General features: G+C 40.3%; 3 protein-coding genes across 9 annotated transcripts in view; 2 read left to right on the top strand and 1 right to left on the bottom strand.

Annotated features, from left to right (window-relative positions):
• The window catches only part of LOC129720754 (chitotriosidase-1-like), a 43336-nt gene extending 38140 nt beyond the window's left edge, over window positions 1–5196 (bottom strand). Inside the window, exons 1-2 of the mRNA XM_055672451.1 lie at window positions 5005–5196; window positions 4735–4890 (exon numbers count right to left, since the gene is read on the bottom strand). Coding sequence (XP_055528426.1) covers window positions 4735–4890; window positions 5005–5065 — 217 coding nt within the window. The 5' untranslated portion in view covers window positions 5066–5196. The remainder of the gene's footprint in view (window positions 1–4734; window positions 4891–5004) is intronic.
• Window positions 1–13383, top strand: part of LOC129720753 (G-protein coupled receptor dmsr-1) — a 263787-nt gene that overhangs the window by 218512 nt on the left and 31892 nt on the right. The gene's annotated exons all lie outside the window — the stretch shown is intronic.
• Window positions 6580–9646, top strand: LOC129720752 (cilia- and flagella-associated protein 251). The gene is made up of 2 exons (XM_055672442.1): window positions 6580–8652; window positions 8886–9646. The coding sequence occupies exon 1, from the start codon at window positions 6926–6928 to the stop codon at window positions 8576–8578; it is 1653 nt and encodes a 550-aa protein (XP_055528417.1). The 5' UTR covers window positions 6580–6925; the 3' UTR covers window positions 8579–8652; window positions 8886–9646.

Raw genomic sequence — 13383 nt, 5'->3', positions numbered from 1 at the left:
CATGAAATCGCAAGGTTCTTAATTTTAGGGAAGTACTTGTACTCTATTCGACTTATTAAGGGTCCACAAGTTCGACCTTGTAGCGCTGCAATGTATTTTGTAGGGGTATCGGTACTCATGTACAGAAACGGTTAGAAGAGATGGCCTATCAGGGCTGCAACAGAACACACGAGCTGGACACCGTTTTTTATATGTTGGGTGAAATGCAGAAGCGCGTAATTGGGTGGTGGCCAATCGATAACAGAATGTACAAGTTGATGATTAGAGACCGTTTCTTCAATGTTAGCATCATTAACTTGCACATGCCTCACCTGGAATGTAACGATGACGATAACGATTTTACGTGCAACTGGAGGCATAATCTTCTCGAGTACCTTGCCTGCCGGTGTCCCGGCCTCTGGCAGCAGAACCAACCTCTGTTGCTTCCACTCATCCAGACAATCATCAAAGCCCTGAATAACCCGGAGGCTACCTTTATCGCCGTTTGAATGGCCGGCTTGCTCGTCTTCAACGAGTTTGCGATATCAAAGAGATCCTCATTCATAACCCTTACCGCCTCAACCGTCACTTACAGTTTGTGGTGGTTCGACAACCGGAGGCCAAGGACTTGGAGGGACTACCCTCGATGATCCCCGCTATCATCGCTGGTGATTGTTCGGCCGGTTCCAACACTCCTTTACCCTTTATCCATTATTATCCTGTAGGTGTCACCCCCAAAGCAGGCTCGTATGCTTGCTTTGTTTTCTCTCTTGAGCGTAGCTTGCGCAGACGCGAATGCGGTACGACGCACCTCTCTTTGCATGTCGGTACGCGCCCGCTGCAATCTCCGCCTCGTACGAAGGCACGCTCTGCGATGGTCCACTCTCACATCAGTTCACCAATATACCGGTTCCTAGGCTTAGTGACGTCGCACGCCTGCGATAGTATAGCAATTAGTTAAACAGCATTCAGGTGGGACTCCCCGCCTTCGTGTTCTTTTCTAATTGCTTCCTCAAATACATCAGCATCAAAGTGCGATGTTTTCCAGCCGCGGATGGTTGCAGTATTGGTTCTATCTGTCGCTAGCCGCCACGCGTTGTAATCTACATTATAGCACACCGACTTGTGGTCGCCATTAGTGTGGCCGGCGTCTACCCTTCAGTTCGTGATCAGTCCCGGGCTGCAGAACGTCTGCTATAGGCGCACTTATCGCCGATGTTAGCCAGATCCAAGTTGAGCTTCGCCAAAGCTTCTAGTAGGATCCGGCCCCTCGGAATCATACAGTGACTCCCCACTCGCTAACCCAAGAGTTAAATTCACTTGCAACAACCGACGGCGTTCAGCCCGTCAATTTCATTGACACTTGGTCGACCATCTGGGTGAACCTTTCGATAGACCAACGAGGCGGAGCATAGAAACTGCAGTAGTATACTCCGTCCTCTTTGATAAACTACGTACCCCTTGTTCGAGATAGACAAAATTTCCTGCACCGGGAACCTACCTGCCGTCTGTATGACCGCCTTACCAGACTTGCCCGATACCCAGTTACCGTTTCCGGGTGGGATGCGGTACGAATCCGATAAGATGACAATGTCAGGCTGCGACTCGCATGCTGCTTGTATAGTAGCTGCTGTGCCGCATACCTTCACCCTTCTTTTTCGTGGACCGAGTTGGCCCAGTTGACGAGCCAGCCTCTGGGTTTAAAATCATCAACCGTCCTTTGGTGCTAGCGGGAGCCGTTTTCCACGGATACGGTCTTGTTCTCTCTGCGGAGCAAACCTCTGCGAAGGTTAGCACGTCCGTTTGCATGCATTTGAAAGCGGTAGCGCATTTCCGTTAAAACGCTAGATTGTGCTGTTTAACTGGTTCATCTACTGCTTGCGCACGCCATAGGCATACTCGTCTCTGCATCAACATTACCATCTCCGGTTGGTGTCGCGTTAAGCGTACCAACCTTCCCTGCACCTGATGGTATAGATGGAGACCATGCGATCCCGCCTCCGGTGAATGGGTTAAACAACTCATCATTCTCTACCGTCAATTCCTTGTCACCTGCTGTAGAATTCATTTTAGTTAAGTTGGTCCCCCTCTCAGCTATCCTTGTCTATAGTGAAGGAGTCGCCTATTGCGCCTCATGGTAGTCTATGCTGAAGCAATGACGTCATGGCTAGAGTAGGCTGCCATAGCGCCTTATGAGCAACTATGACGCCCTCCTCCTCCCCTAAGTCAGGAAAGGGCATCTGGTCCATCTTCTCCCGGATAAAAAGCGCTGCCTAAAAGTACTGATGTGTAAGAATTGATCAGCTATATCGTTCTCAAGAAACGCTTAAGTTCTACAGCCAACTGAATGCATCCCGCGCAGGTTTTGTGCCGCGAGCCGAAATGTGTCGAGATAAGGATTGAGGAATTTCGACGGATGAATGTTAGGTGATCGAAAGGTGGAAGTAGCACTATTATGAACACCTGTGAAACTTCGTCAGCACAGCGGTTGAGGCAGGCATACCACCCCCACGATAAGTTAAGTTAAGTATGCCATCAAGTAGCTCAAGAATCAGCTGGGCCCGGATAGGTTAGCTTCTTGTCTGTTTCTAGGATAAAAAACAGCTACCGTAGGAGTGGAAGAAGGGAATATACAAGTAGAGCGTCAAGTTGGAATGTGAGAACTACCGAGCGATCACGATTCTCAACGCAGCCTACAAATGCTCTCCCAGATCATCTTTCGTCGTCTCTCACTGCTAGAAAGAAGCTTTGTAGGAAGTTATCAACATCAGACGAAATATTCACGCTGCGACAGATCCTCCAAAAGTGTCGCGAATACGAAGTTCCTACGCATTCATCGGAACTCTATTTGTGCCCGTCGTCAGCCGTAAGATCAGGGGGGATCTATCTGTCAAACATCGTGTAACCAACATATTCGGCAACATGGTGTTTGTTTTGGTTTTTGTTCTTTTTGGTTATGAAATTGATCGATGTGAAATATTATAGGATTGGAACGTTTTTTTTATCAAAACTCGAGAAACCGCGGAAAACTTTTATGAATGTGTTGTGTAGTGATTTTTTCCTCATTATCGTTCATAGTTACAAACGTCACGGACCAACAAACGTCATGAACCAGAGCTGATCTGCGATAACGCACACATATATGAAATTTGACAGCAGTGAATCCCCTCTGAGTAAGATAAAGATGAATGAAAAGATGCGGTGATATGCTATCTCGTTTAAGCATATGTTGAGATGTTAGCCCTTGAAACATGGCGCGATGCCATAGGGGTGGTTAAAACACTAACCTCTTTACGAATGCACTACCTAAGGTTTGATTGTGTCTTTTTAATCTAGGAACTTTCAACTTTTGTCATTTGGATACTTCCTGAAATGTCTGAAATATTATATAAAATGAAAAATAAACATCGCCGCATTTTCATTTTTAATTATTGGAAAAATCGTATGATATTGTCACAGACTAACAGACATAACACTCCGAACAAATTTCAATCAATTTCAATTTCAATCAATAAAATCATCGTTTGTATGATACCAGTATTTTACGATAGTAACACTAGTACCACCTGCTGCCGTGATCGCGCCAAGACTTGTTTTTCGACATAAGCGCTAGCGCACGTGCACGTGTCACATTGGGAACCACAAAATATGTATGTGATTGCATGACAGCGCCCCAGACGGAGCTATCGCGCAATGACTGTTATTCGATTGGAAATTTGAAATGATCGTTTTTTTTGACGATGGAGCTAGGTTCCAGTGTTCAAAATCTAATTTGATTTGCGAAGACAACCACCTTTTTATATTGAAAAATTTTCGAAATCGCCAAAAATAAGTCCGATACCATAAAACGCCAGCTGAATAACAGTTTTGAATGCTTTCTGTTACGGCATATGTGACAGAGAATCACTGGCGACTGCTAGCAACATGTCAACTAATCATAATGTACTCTTTTTTCTTTCAAATATTTCATGCTAACATCACTTGAACTTTGAGTGGATATTTTTTGTATCTCCGACCGCAGATATGCCACCAAGCGTAAGGAAAATGAATATAAAAACATGACATTTAGCATGATATGGTTGTTTGGTATTACGCATCCAATTTGTTTGTAATATGTTTAACAGTTTTTGGATAGGGAATGACTGGGACAAGAAGAGCGAGAGAGCAACAATACTTGCGATATTTCGGCCCGGAACTGATGGTATCGAAAGCGTGGAGCCACTTTTGTTTCTCACTAACACAAACACAATCATATGTGTAAAAAGTTCATGGCTGTTGATCAAACATTGTTTCTTTAGAGAATGATCAACAGTTGATAGTACAGCGCTATCGAGAAAATTGCTTTCGTATATGAACATGGTAAAATTCCTTTAAAATAGCCATAATTCCCTAGGTAGTAAAAGTATCTTGACTTTGACAGTTTTGACAGAATTGTATCCCTTGTACTTCGCAAGCACAAATCATCTCTCAGTCGTTTTGTTTACGTTTAGACATACGACCTTATCACAAAGTACTCAAGAATTGTAAGAAAAACTGTAATGCCGTGATTTTATTAATTCCTGTTACAGGTAGAACATAATAATGAACTTTTCCATGCAAAGAACAAAATAACGGTTACTTTTCATGTGCCTAGTACAAATGCGATGCGATTTCTCAACATGTAATGTTTGAATTAATTTTAATTACACAACATTTGACGTTCACTCCAATTGAAGCATATATTAAAATTTGAAAATGTTCCAGCGCTTCACTTACCAGATTTGTCATAATCTCGCAGGAATCTTAGTTCTCCCTTCAAAGTTAAACCAAGACCAATGTACGTATAATGAGTACAATTAGCAGCGAGAAGACTGTCTAGAACTAATGGAGTACTGAGCGTAGCAGCGATGCTGTCATAATAGCAATAGATATCTGCAATAATGCGAATCGAAAATGAACGTTTCAGTCTCTTTTTCTTAACAAGGAAACACAGTTAATTTCATATTTAAACTAAAACTAATACAAGAATTTGAATTAAAAACATACTTTGAGCAAACGCTAAATCGATGAAACTGGCAAGCAAAACGACACAGTATATTTTAATCATTGCGTTTTATATAAACTATTTGAACTTCAATTTGACTAAACTGAACTTTACAGCATCCAAATCATCACTGATTAATAGTCTGAGGCTGGAGTAAAAGACTCACTGCTTGTTTACACAGATTGATGTTTTTTCGGGTACTGTTTATACAGTTGTAAAGCGGTTGGAATAAACTGGGAGAAAAAACTGTTAGGTATAGAAATATTGTAAGTAGTTAGATTCCGCAACCATAAATATACATTATTTTTGACTCCTAAAAATTCCAACATAATCGGTATGAATAATTTCCAGCAATGTAAAACGGTTTGATTGATATGCTTGCTTTTACTGGTCTGGTTGCACCGTTTGCACTTATTGCTTATTGCTTCTTCATTTCCTTTCAAGAAGAAAATGATTTGATTATTAACATCTGTTAATAATATACATATGATATGTAAACTAACGACAGATGCAGTAGAATATTGCAAATCAATTGTATCTCCTGTCTATAGTTTATCTTCTGCTGCTTGCAAGCCCACTGCAGTCCGAGTACTTACACGACGCCTGTTAGTCTGTCCAGCCTGGCCCATAGTGGTGAAATCTTTCACGATAGCGAAACATTTCTTTTGGGCGATGTGTTCATCGATGTTCATCCTGTTACGCTGGGGTCATGCGTTTGCTGATGATAACACTTTTCAGACGAGTTCAGACGTAACGTGCTTGTTTAGGTCAACTAAAAAAAAGTATAAATGTGGAGGTGGAGGAAGACAAATATAATTTTGAAAATTTCATTTTCGATAACCATAACACATATCGATAATTTTGGGGTTTTTAATTGATATGAACGACATTAAAATCAAAACTTCGATGGCATTGGTATTATCTAAATCTAACACAATGATAACAACAACAATATTCTGCGACGGCTTTTTTGTTTATAGGGGATGCGGTATCGATAAATCTTGCGAAGTTGGTTTGACGGCAATGGTACTGAAAAATATCAAAGCATGTTTACACTTACATAAAATTATATTAAAATTTGTCAAAACATGCATTGGCAAAAAACAGCAACACCATTAACGTTTATATGAGGTGAAATAACTGTCGTATTGCAGGCTAATACTCAGGTTGAAATTTATCTTGGTTACTTTGGTTGATATCTAATTATTAACGACGAAAACTTACAAATTTTGAATATTTAAAATTACGCAATACCAAAAATAATTATATATTTTGAATTTGCTCAGATATTTTCATTTCGTAGTTTAACAATAAAATTACTGTGATATATGATTTAACAATCTATACTTGGCAACTAACATTTAATTTGATTAATGTGTGAAAAAAAATTAATTTGATTAAATTAAGTATATGAAGATCGTAACTCAAAAAAAGATTAGCGACGCACAGCTCGTAAAAATCGATGTATGTACGCAACATCGATTTGTTTTGCGTACGTAATGCTACACCCCTATGTCGTTTCTCTGCTTCTCTTTTCAGGATAGCTTGCAGCCCTGCGCATTTTATGTTATGTCTTTTGCTTCGCATCTCTATTCCAATATGGCGGTCGAAAATTTCCGAGAGTGTTGTGTTTTGTTTCCACGCCGTAGCGGTTGGAAGTGTTTTTGAGCGGGTTATTCGATGCTAAAGTTAACGAATTTTGTGTGAAAAGTTAGTTGAAGTGTTGGACAACAAACTGTACTAACAGTTGAAAAGTTTATGTTAGAAACTGTTACTGAAAACACGTTTTACCGCAAACGCGTCTGTTTTTGCTGTGCGTTGCTTATAGAAGAAGAAGCTTGGCATAATTTTCTCATGCAAAATTTCATTTGGTTGAAGCTGGTGGGAATATCCGCTGATAAACGTGCCGTTGAGTATTAAGGAATGGACTGTTACAATATGATGAACAATTCGTATGGCAATATCGTATACAGTGTTCAAACAGGTGAAATTACGGAACAGCAGCACCCCAATCAGGAGCATTACGTTCACGATCCCAACCATATCTACGAGGAAGGTACAACCCAGCTTTCAGTTGAGGCATTGAAAGAAAATCATTTTGAAGAGCAAGGCAGTATTGCACAAGAAAACGAAGATCTTGAGTCAGAAGCATATCAGGAACAAGTGCAGGAAGTAAATCCGATCGAAATGGATCAACTAGACACCGATAAAAATCACGATGAAGGAGTGGAAGAGCTTAAGGAAAACCATCAATCGGAGGAGGTGCCCTCTGCAGCAGATGATGCGAATGAAACCCCGGCAAACGATGAATCTAAGGCAGAAGAAGAGGAAGAGGAGATGAAAGAGGAGCGATTAGAAGAAGATAACGAAGCCGAGGCAGATAACGATCAGCAGGAAGAAAATTCTACCAAAAATAAGAAAGAAGATAAAGTTAAAGAAGAAGAAAAAGATAAACCAAAAGTTCGTCGTAAAGACGGCGAACCAGCAGATTTAGAGATTTGCCGGGTATGTACTTCCAAGGAAGAGTTATCCAACATATTTGATTTCGAATCTTCAATTAGAATTTGTGACATAATTATGAAAATTTGTCCGACTGTGCGGATAACAGAGAGAGATCATTTACCGCATAAAATATGTCAGAAATGTGTTGAAAAAGTAAGGATTGCTTCTGAGTTTAAAACCACTTGCGAAAACACCGATAAAGAACTTCGAAAAACGTTGAAACGCGCTTACAATAAAAGCAGGAGAACTACGGATTTCGTAATTGTAAACTGCCCCATGTCCGACGACGAAGATAATGACGATGAGCCGCAGGATGATGATGAATACAAAGTTTCGCAATCGGAGGTAGAGTCGGAACCAGTCACATCTGATGACAGCTTCGAGCCAGCAAACAAAAAGAGAAGAACACCAAAACGACGAGGCCGTAAGCCAAAATCAGAATCTTCAACTCCGGCTCCAACTGGCGTCAAACGAAAACGAGGTCGACAGCCAGGTTTTAAACTATCAATTTCTCCCTCTGCCTCGGCAGTAACTCCCCGTCGCGGTCCGGGTCGTCCACCAAAATCGGCCTCTAAAACGAAATCACCAGGACTAGCTAATGTCGTGTACATTGAAGCACCGGATGCAAGTTCATCGGATAGTGATGACGATAAACCAATAAGACAACGCAAGACTCATGATTGTACTAAGTGCGATGAAACCTTCGCAACTGGTGTCGAATTGAAGGAGCATCTTCAGACCCACAAAGGAGACTTGTTCCCTTGTACCAAGTGTGAGAAAACTTTCAAATCTAAGGTATACCTGTCCAACCACCTGGAACGTCACGATCAGGACGATAAAAAACGGGCGGAGAAGATGAAAGCCAAGGAGCTGAAAAAGCAACAACAGCGACAAAAAGATGTTCAGAAACGTCGTGAATATGATTCCAAAAAACCGAAATTGCCATCATCCTCAGGTAGTGCGGAAAAGAAAAAGAAACTGGAGCAACCATCGCCGGCCAACAGCGGGAGAGATCTGTTCAAATGCGTGGCGCCGCTCACTTCCACCTACTGGAGCGACAGTTTCTCGGATTAAGACGACAGGATGGTCGAACCGGTACGACTCCTTCGTTGATGTGCACTGTATATTTGGGCAGCGACTGGCGCTAGGTAAGTTGTATTCTGTTACTACTGATAGCGCTGGTTAATTAAAAATTTGAAAACCGACCAAATTCGGAGAAATTTAAGTTTTTATATTGTTTCTCTAATTTGGTCATGTTTTTTTAATGTGTTTTGACTATTGTTTTGCTTAAATCATCAAAAATTATGACAGGATTTCTGATTTTAGAAATTTTAATTATTATAATTGGATTACTTATTCGATATCTTGTATAACTCCGCAGGTTAATGGATGTGCACGTGGACTAGATGTTACTTTTATGGAGAGTGCCATTTTGATCGTCTACAAAGAACAGCGCAAGTTTTTTTTACTTTTCCAAAAGAAAGTGATATTCGCTAGACGAAAACATTGAAATGGATTGGATGATTTGCCCCTCTGTGCGTGGCACTGCTTTAGTTTGTAAATAGTGCTATTTTTTCGAAACAAAACATTTAAAAAATATCTTCAATAAGGTACTTTCAACTGAAATTAGTCCGTAAGAATGTGCAAGGAAAGCGTAAAATTCAAAATAAGGACTTTGATTCGTGCGTGAAAATAAATGAAAAATAACAATCACATGTGTTAGGATAAGACCAAGATATTCATTCTTTCTCAGACGTTCGAACTGATTTTATTTCAACACGATTGTCAGGCGTTGGATTGGAAAATACCCCTAGACATTCTCAGATTATTTCAGACTACTAACCCCTAACAGATAAGCAGGTAGTGCACAACTCAGATGATAGCTTGAATCGTGGTACCGGTAATACCACACTGTCGTTTTCCTTTATCTTTATTGATTTGAATGTAGGATGATCTGAAAATCCAAGATTTTATAGTGCAATGTCCAGTAGAGGTGCAGATAAAAACAACTCACATACATTGCGGAACATCCACGGACTAACATAGTTTTAAAGTGAACTATAAGCATCTAAATATTAACTGTAAACGGTCGAATTCATCTTATAGGCCGAATTCATTAAATAAATCTGATGAATAGTGAAATAGTGTGTTTTCATTCTGGAAAGAGTTGAAACTTGAGAAATCAATTTTTGTTGCCAAAAATCTTTTGCTTGAGCGATGAACATCAACGACTAGAGTGGCGTTTCATCTTGATCAACTTTTCTCAATAATTTCCCTGTGGAAACTCTTAAACAATTTTACCTAGCATTTTTAGCCTGAGATTCACTGAAAACAAACGTAGGAAGGAGCCGTCTGGTGTTTTTTGGTATTAATCTACCCATCCACTACTTCTCGATTATACTTTTCCAGCAAACTTCTCTGCTTACATTTAAATTCTCTAATTTTGATTTTTCACGCTTTCAGTATACAACATTTAATTTTACGTTTACACTGTTTTTGTACAACGAGTTCGGTTGTAATTTTTATCAGGTAGCAGCTTCTTATTAGAGATGGTCGGGTTTCGAGTTTTTAAACCCGAGCCCGACCCGTACCCGACGGGTTCGGGTTTTAAAAATTTTCGAAAATGTCGGGTACGGGTCGGGTTCGGGTTTTGTGAAAGAAATATTTTCGGGTTCGGGTTTGAAAATGTCGGGTTCAGGTCGGGTCTGTGTATGAAAACCCGAAACCCGACTATAAAACTATGAAATGTCGGGTTCGGGTTTCACAATTTCGGGTTCGGGTTTCAAAGAAATAAAATTTTCGGGTCCGGGCCGGGTTCGGGTTTGAACGAAAAAAAAAGTTTCGGGTTCGGGTCGGGCTCGGGTTTCGACCGAAAAAAAAATTCGGGTTCGGGTCGGGTACGGGTTTGAAAAACATCAAACCCGACCATCTCTACTTCTTATCACGGGAGGACATGGTGGGGCCCCATAGTTTTTTGTATCTACAATGTAGGGCCGTCCACATTTCACGGGGGTACGAAAATGTTGCTTGTCCACGGAAGGGAGAAATGGCAATAATAATGTCCACGTGGACACAATATGTTTTCCGAAAAATGAAAATCAACCAATTAAATACATTGGCTTATAAAAAAATTCTACAGATATTCTGGTTTTAGTCATATCAGCTATGTTTTAGACAAATTTGGAATAATTTTATTCGTGATCTCTTCGTTTTTTCAAAAGGTTCTGCAGACATGTTGAGAACCTCTCAGGAATATCAGGTAATAATTTTCATTTCTCTCGTTAATTAGTTAATTTGAACCAAATGTTTCAGTCGTCCGAGCAAATTCGGAATCCATTCTTTTTAAAGGGTGTTTCGAGCAAAAATTGGTCAACTTAAAATTGCCGTATTATTTTATTGTTCAATTGAATAATTTTAAACATTTCAAATTCATTGATTCCTTACGATTTGTTTATATCGTTTGAAATGATTGGTTTAATCGGAATGACAAAATCCTCGACTTTTGGCTTTTGTACATCACCTTTATTCCGGAAATATTTTGGGTGCATTTCAGTTATTTTCGTTGTTTTCCAGAAACTGCAAGTCGTCATCTTCGAATTCAAAAGGGTGTCCAGGGTCAATGCTTGGCTTCTTTACATCATTTTGATTACGGACATATCCATATGTGGTAGTATTCGGTTATTTTCGGCTGTTTCCCAGAAGTTGCCATTTTACAATTCAAAATCGTGTCTGAGGTCAATTTGTAGCTCCTTGCATCTTTCTGGTTTCGGTGATACTCATATTAGGTGGTATTTGGACACTTTAGGTTATTTTTCAGAAACCGTAAGTCGCCATCTTGAATTTTAAAATGGCATTTGGAGATTTGGTTGTTTGATCATTTTCAAAATGGTGTATGTGGTCGATTCTAGCTCCTGTGTATCATTCTGGTTCCGAAGATACTCATATTGTATGGAAATCGGCCATTTTTGGCCGTTTTTTAGAAAACGGAAGTTGCCATCTCACAATTCATAATGGTGTCTGAGGTCAATTTTCAGCTCCTTGCATCATTCTGGTTCCAGAGATACTCATATTGGGTGGTATTTGGTCACTTGAGGCTGTTTTTGAGAAACCGAAAGCCGTCATCTTGGACTTCAAAATGGCATGTGAAAATGATTTCTGACCTCCGGGTGTCATTCTGGCTCCGGAAACATTCATATTGAAGGGTATTTGGTCATTTTCGGCTGTTTGCCAGCCACTGGAAGTCGCCATCTTTGAATTCAAAATGGTGTCTGTGATCGATTTTTAGCTAGATACTGGATGGAAATCGGCCATTTTTAGCTGTTTTTCAGACACCGGAAGTTGCCATCTTACAATTCAAAATGTTGTCTGAGGTCGATTTGTGGCTTCAGTGCATCATAACAATTCCGGAAATACTCATATTGGGCGGTATTTGGTCATTTTCCGCTGTTTTTTAGAAAGCGGAAGTCGCCATCTTGGATTTCAAAATGGTATTTGAAGACATGCCAGAAAAAGGAAGTGTGTCGAAACATTATGGACATGTTTGTTACACTTAAAAACATTCACCTGCCAAATTTGGTTCCATTTACTTGATTAGTTCTCGAGATGTGCAGAAATTAGTGTTTCATCTGTATGGAACCCCTCCCTTTCAGAAGAGAGAAGGGTGTCAAACCAATATGGAGATATTTGATACTCCTTGAAACATCCACATGCAAAATTTTGTTCCAATTAGTTTGTTAGTTTTCGTGATTTATAGAAATTTGTGTTTCATTTGTATGGAACCCCTCCCTTCCAGAAGAGGGAGAGGTATCGAATCATTACGGACATAATTTTTACTTCTGGAAACATTCACATGCCAAATTTGGTTGTATTTGCTTGATTGGTTTTCGAGCTGTGCGAAATTTGTGTTCCATTTGTGTAGGACCCCTCCCTTCCAGAGAAAGGAGGGGTGTCAAACCATTATGGACATATTTTTCACCCCTTAAAACATTTACCTGCCAAATTTTGTTCCATTTAGTTGGTTTGTTCTAGAGATGAGCAGAAATTTGTGTTTCATTTGTGTGGAACCTCTCCCTTCAAGAAGAGGGAGGGATGTCAAACTAATGTGGACATATTAGTTACCCTTAAAAACATCCACATGCCAAATCCGGTTCCATTTGCTTGATTAGTTCTGGAGTTGTGCAGAAATGTATGTTTCATTTGTATGGTACCCCTCCCTTCCAGAAAAGGGAGGGGTCTCAAACCATCATACGAACTTTTCTCGGCCCCAAAAACCCCTACATACATTCTATACTATCGGTTCGGTAGTTTCCGAGCCTATATGGATCAGACAGACAGACCGACAGACAGGCCGGACTGCATTTTTTAGGTATAGATTAATTGTTGATTGTGGTCAAATCAACCGCCACCAACACAAAAAAAAAGTGTTTGAAAAACGTTTGTCGACTGCTAGGAAGATAGGATCGGGGGGGAAACCAAAATCCGAAGGCCGAAAAAACCGACGGAAAGAGTGGCCAGATGTTTCAAGCGGAATCCTAACCTTTCTGTCCGAGATGTCGCAAGCAAGCCCTGGGAGTGTCGTTTATAACTGTGAATTCAGCTGAAAAACGAGCCAGCCTTCCGACTTACAAGACGGTGGTGACTCCAAATCTTGACGATAAGCAAAACAAGTCAGCCAGACAACGATCGCGATATCTGTACGTGAAGATGCTGAGGAAGTTCATTTGCGTGGTACAGAATAGGTTTATAAATGGTCAAGATAGAACAACTTTTCACTGCGATAATAGTCTTTTTTTATCTGATGGTGGCAAGATTCGCTGTCTAAATACATTCTTGAACAAACATATTAAACGAGTACTCGCTGCCACGACGTTTATTTCCTC

The sequence above is a fragment of the Wyeomyia smithii genome, chromosome 2, assembly GCF_029784165.1.
Source record: "Wyeomyia smithii strain HCP4-BCI-WySm-NY-G18 chromosome 2, ASM2978416v1, whole genome shotgun sequence".
Taxonomy (NCBI): domain Eukaryota; kingdom Metazoa; phylum Arthropoda; class Insecta; order Diptera; family Culicidae; genus Wyeomyia; species Wyeomyia smithii.
The sequence above is the reverse complement of the archived record's forward strand: the minus strand, read 5'-3'. Positions and strand labels throughout refer to the sequence as shown.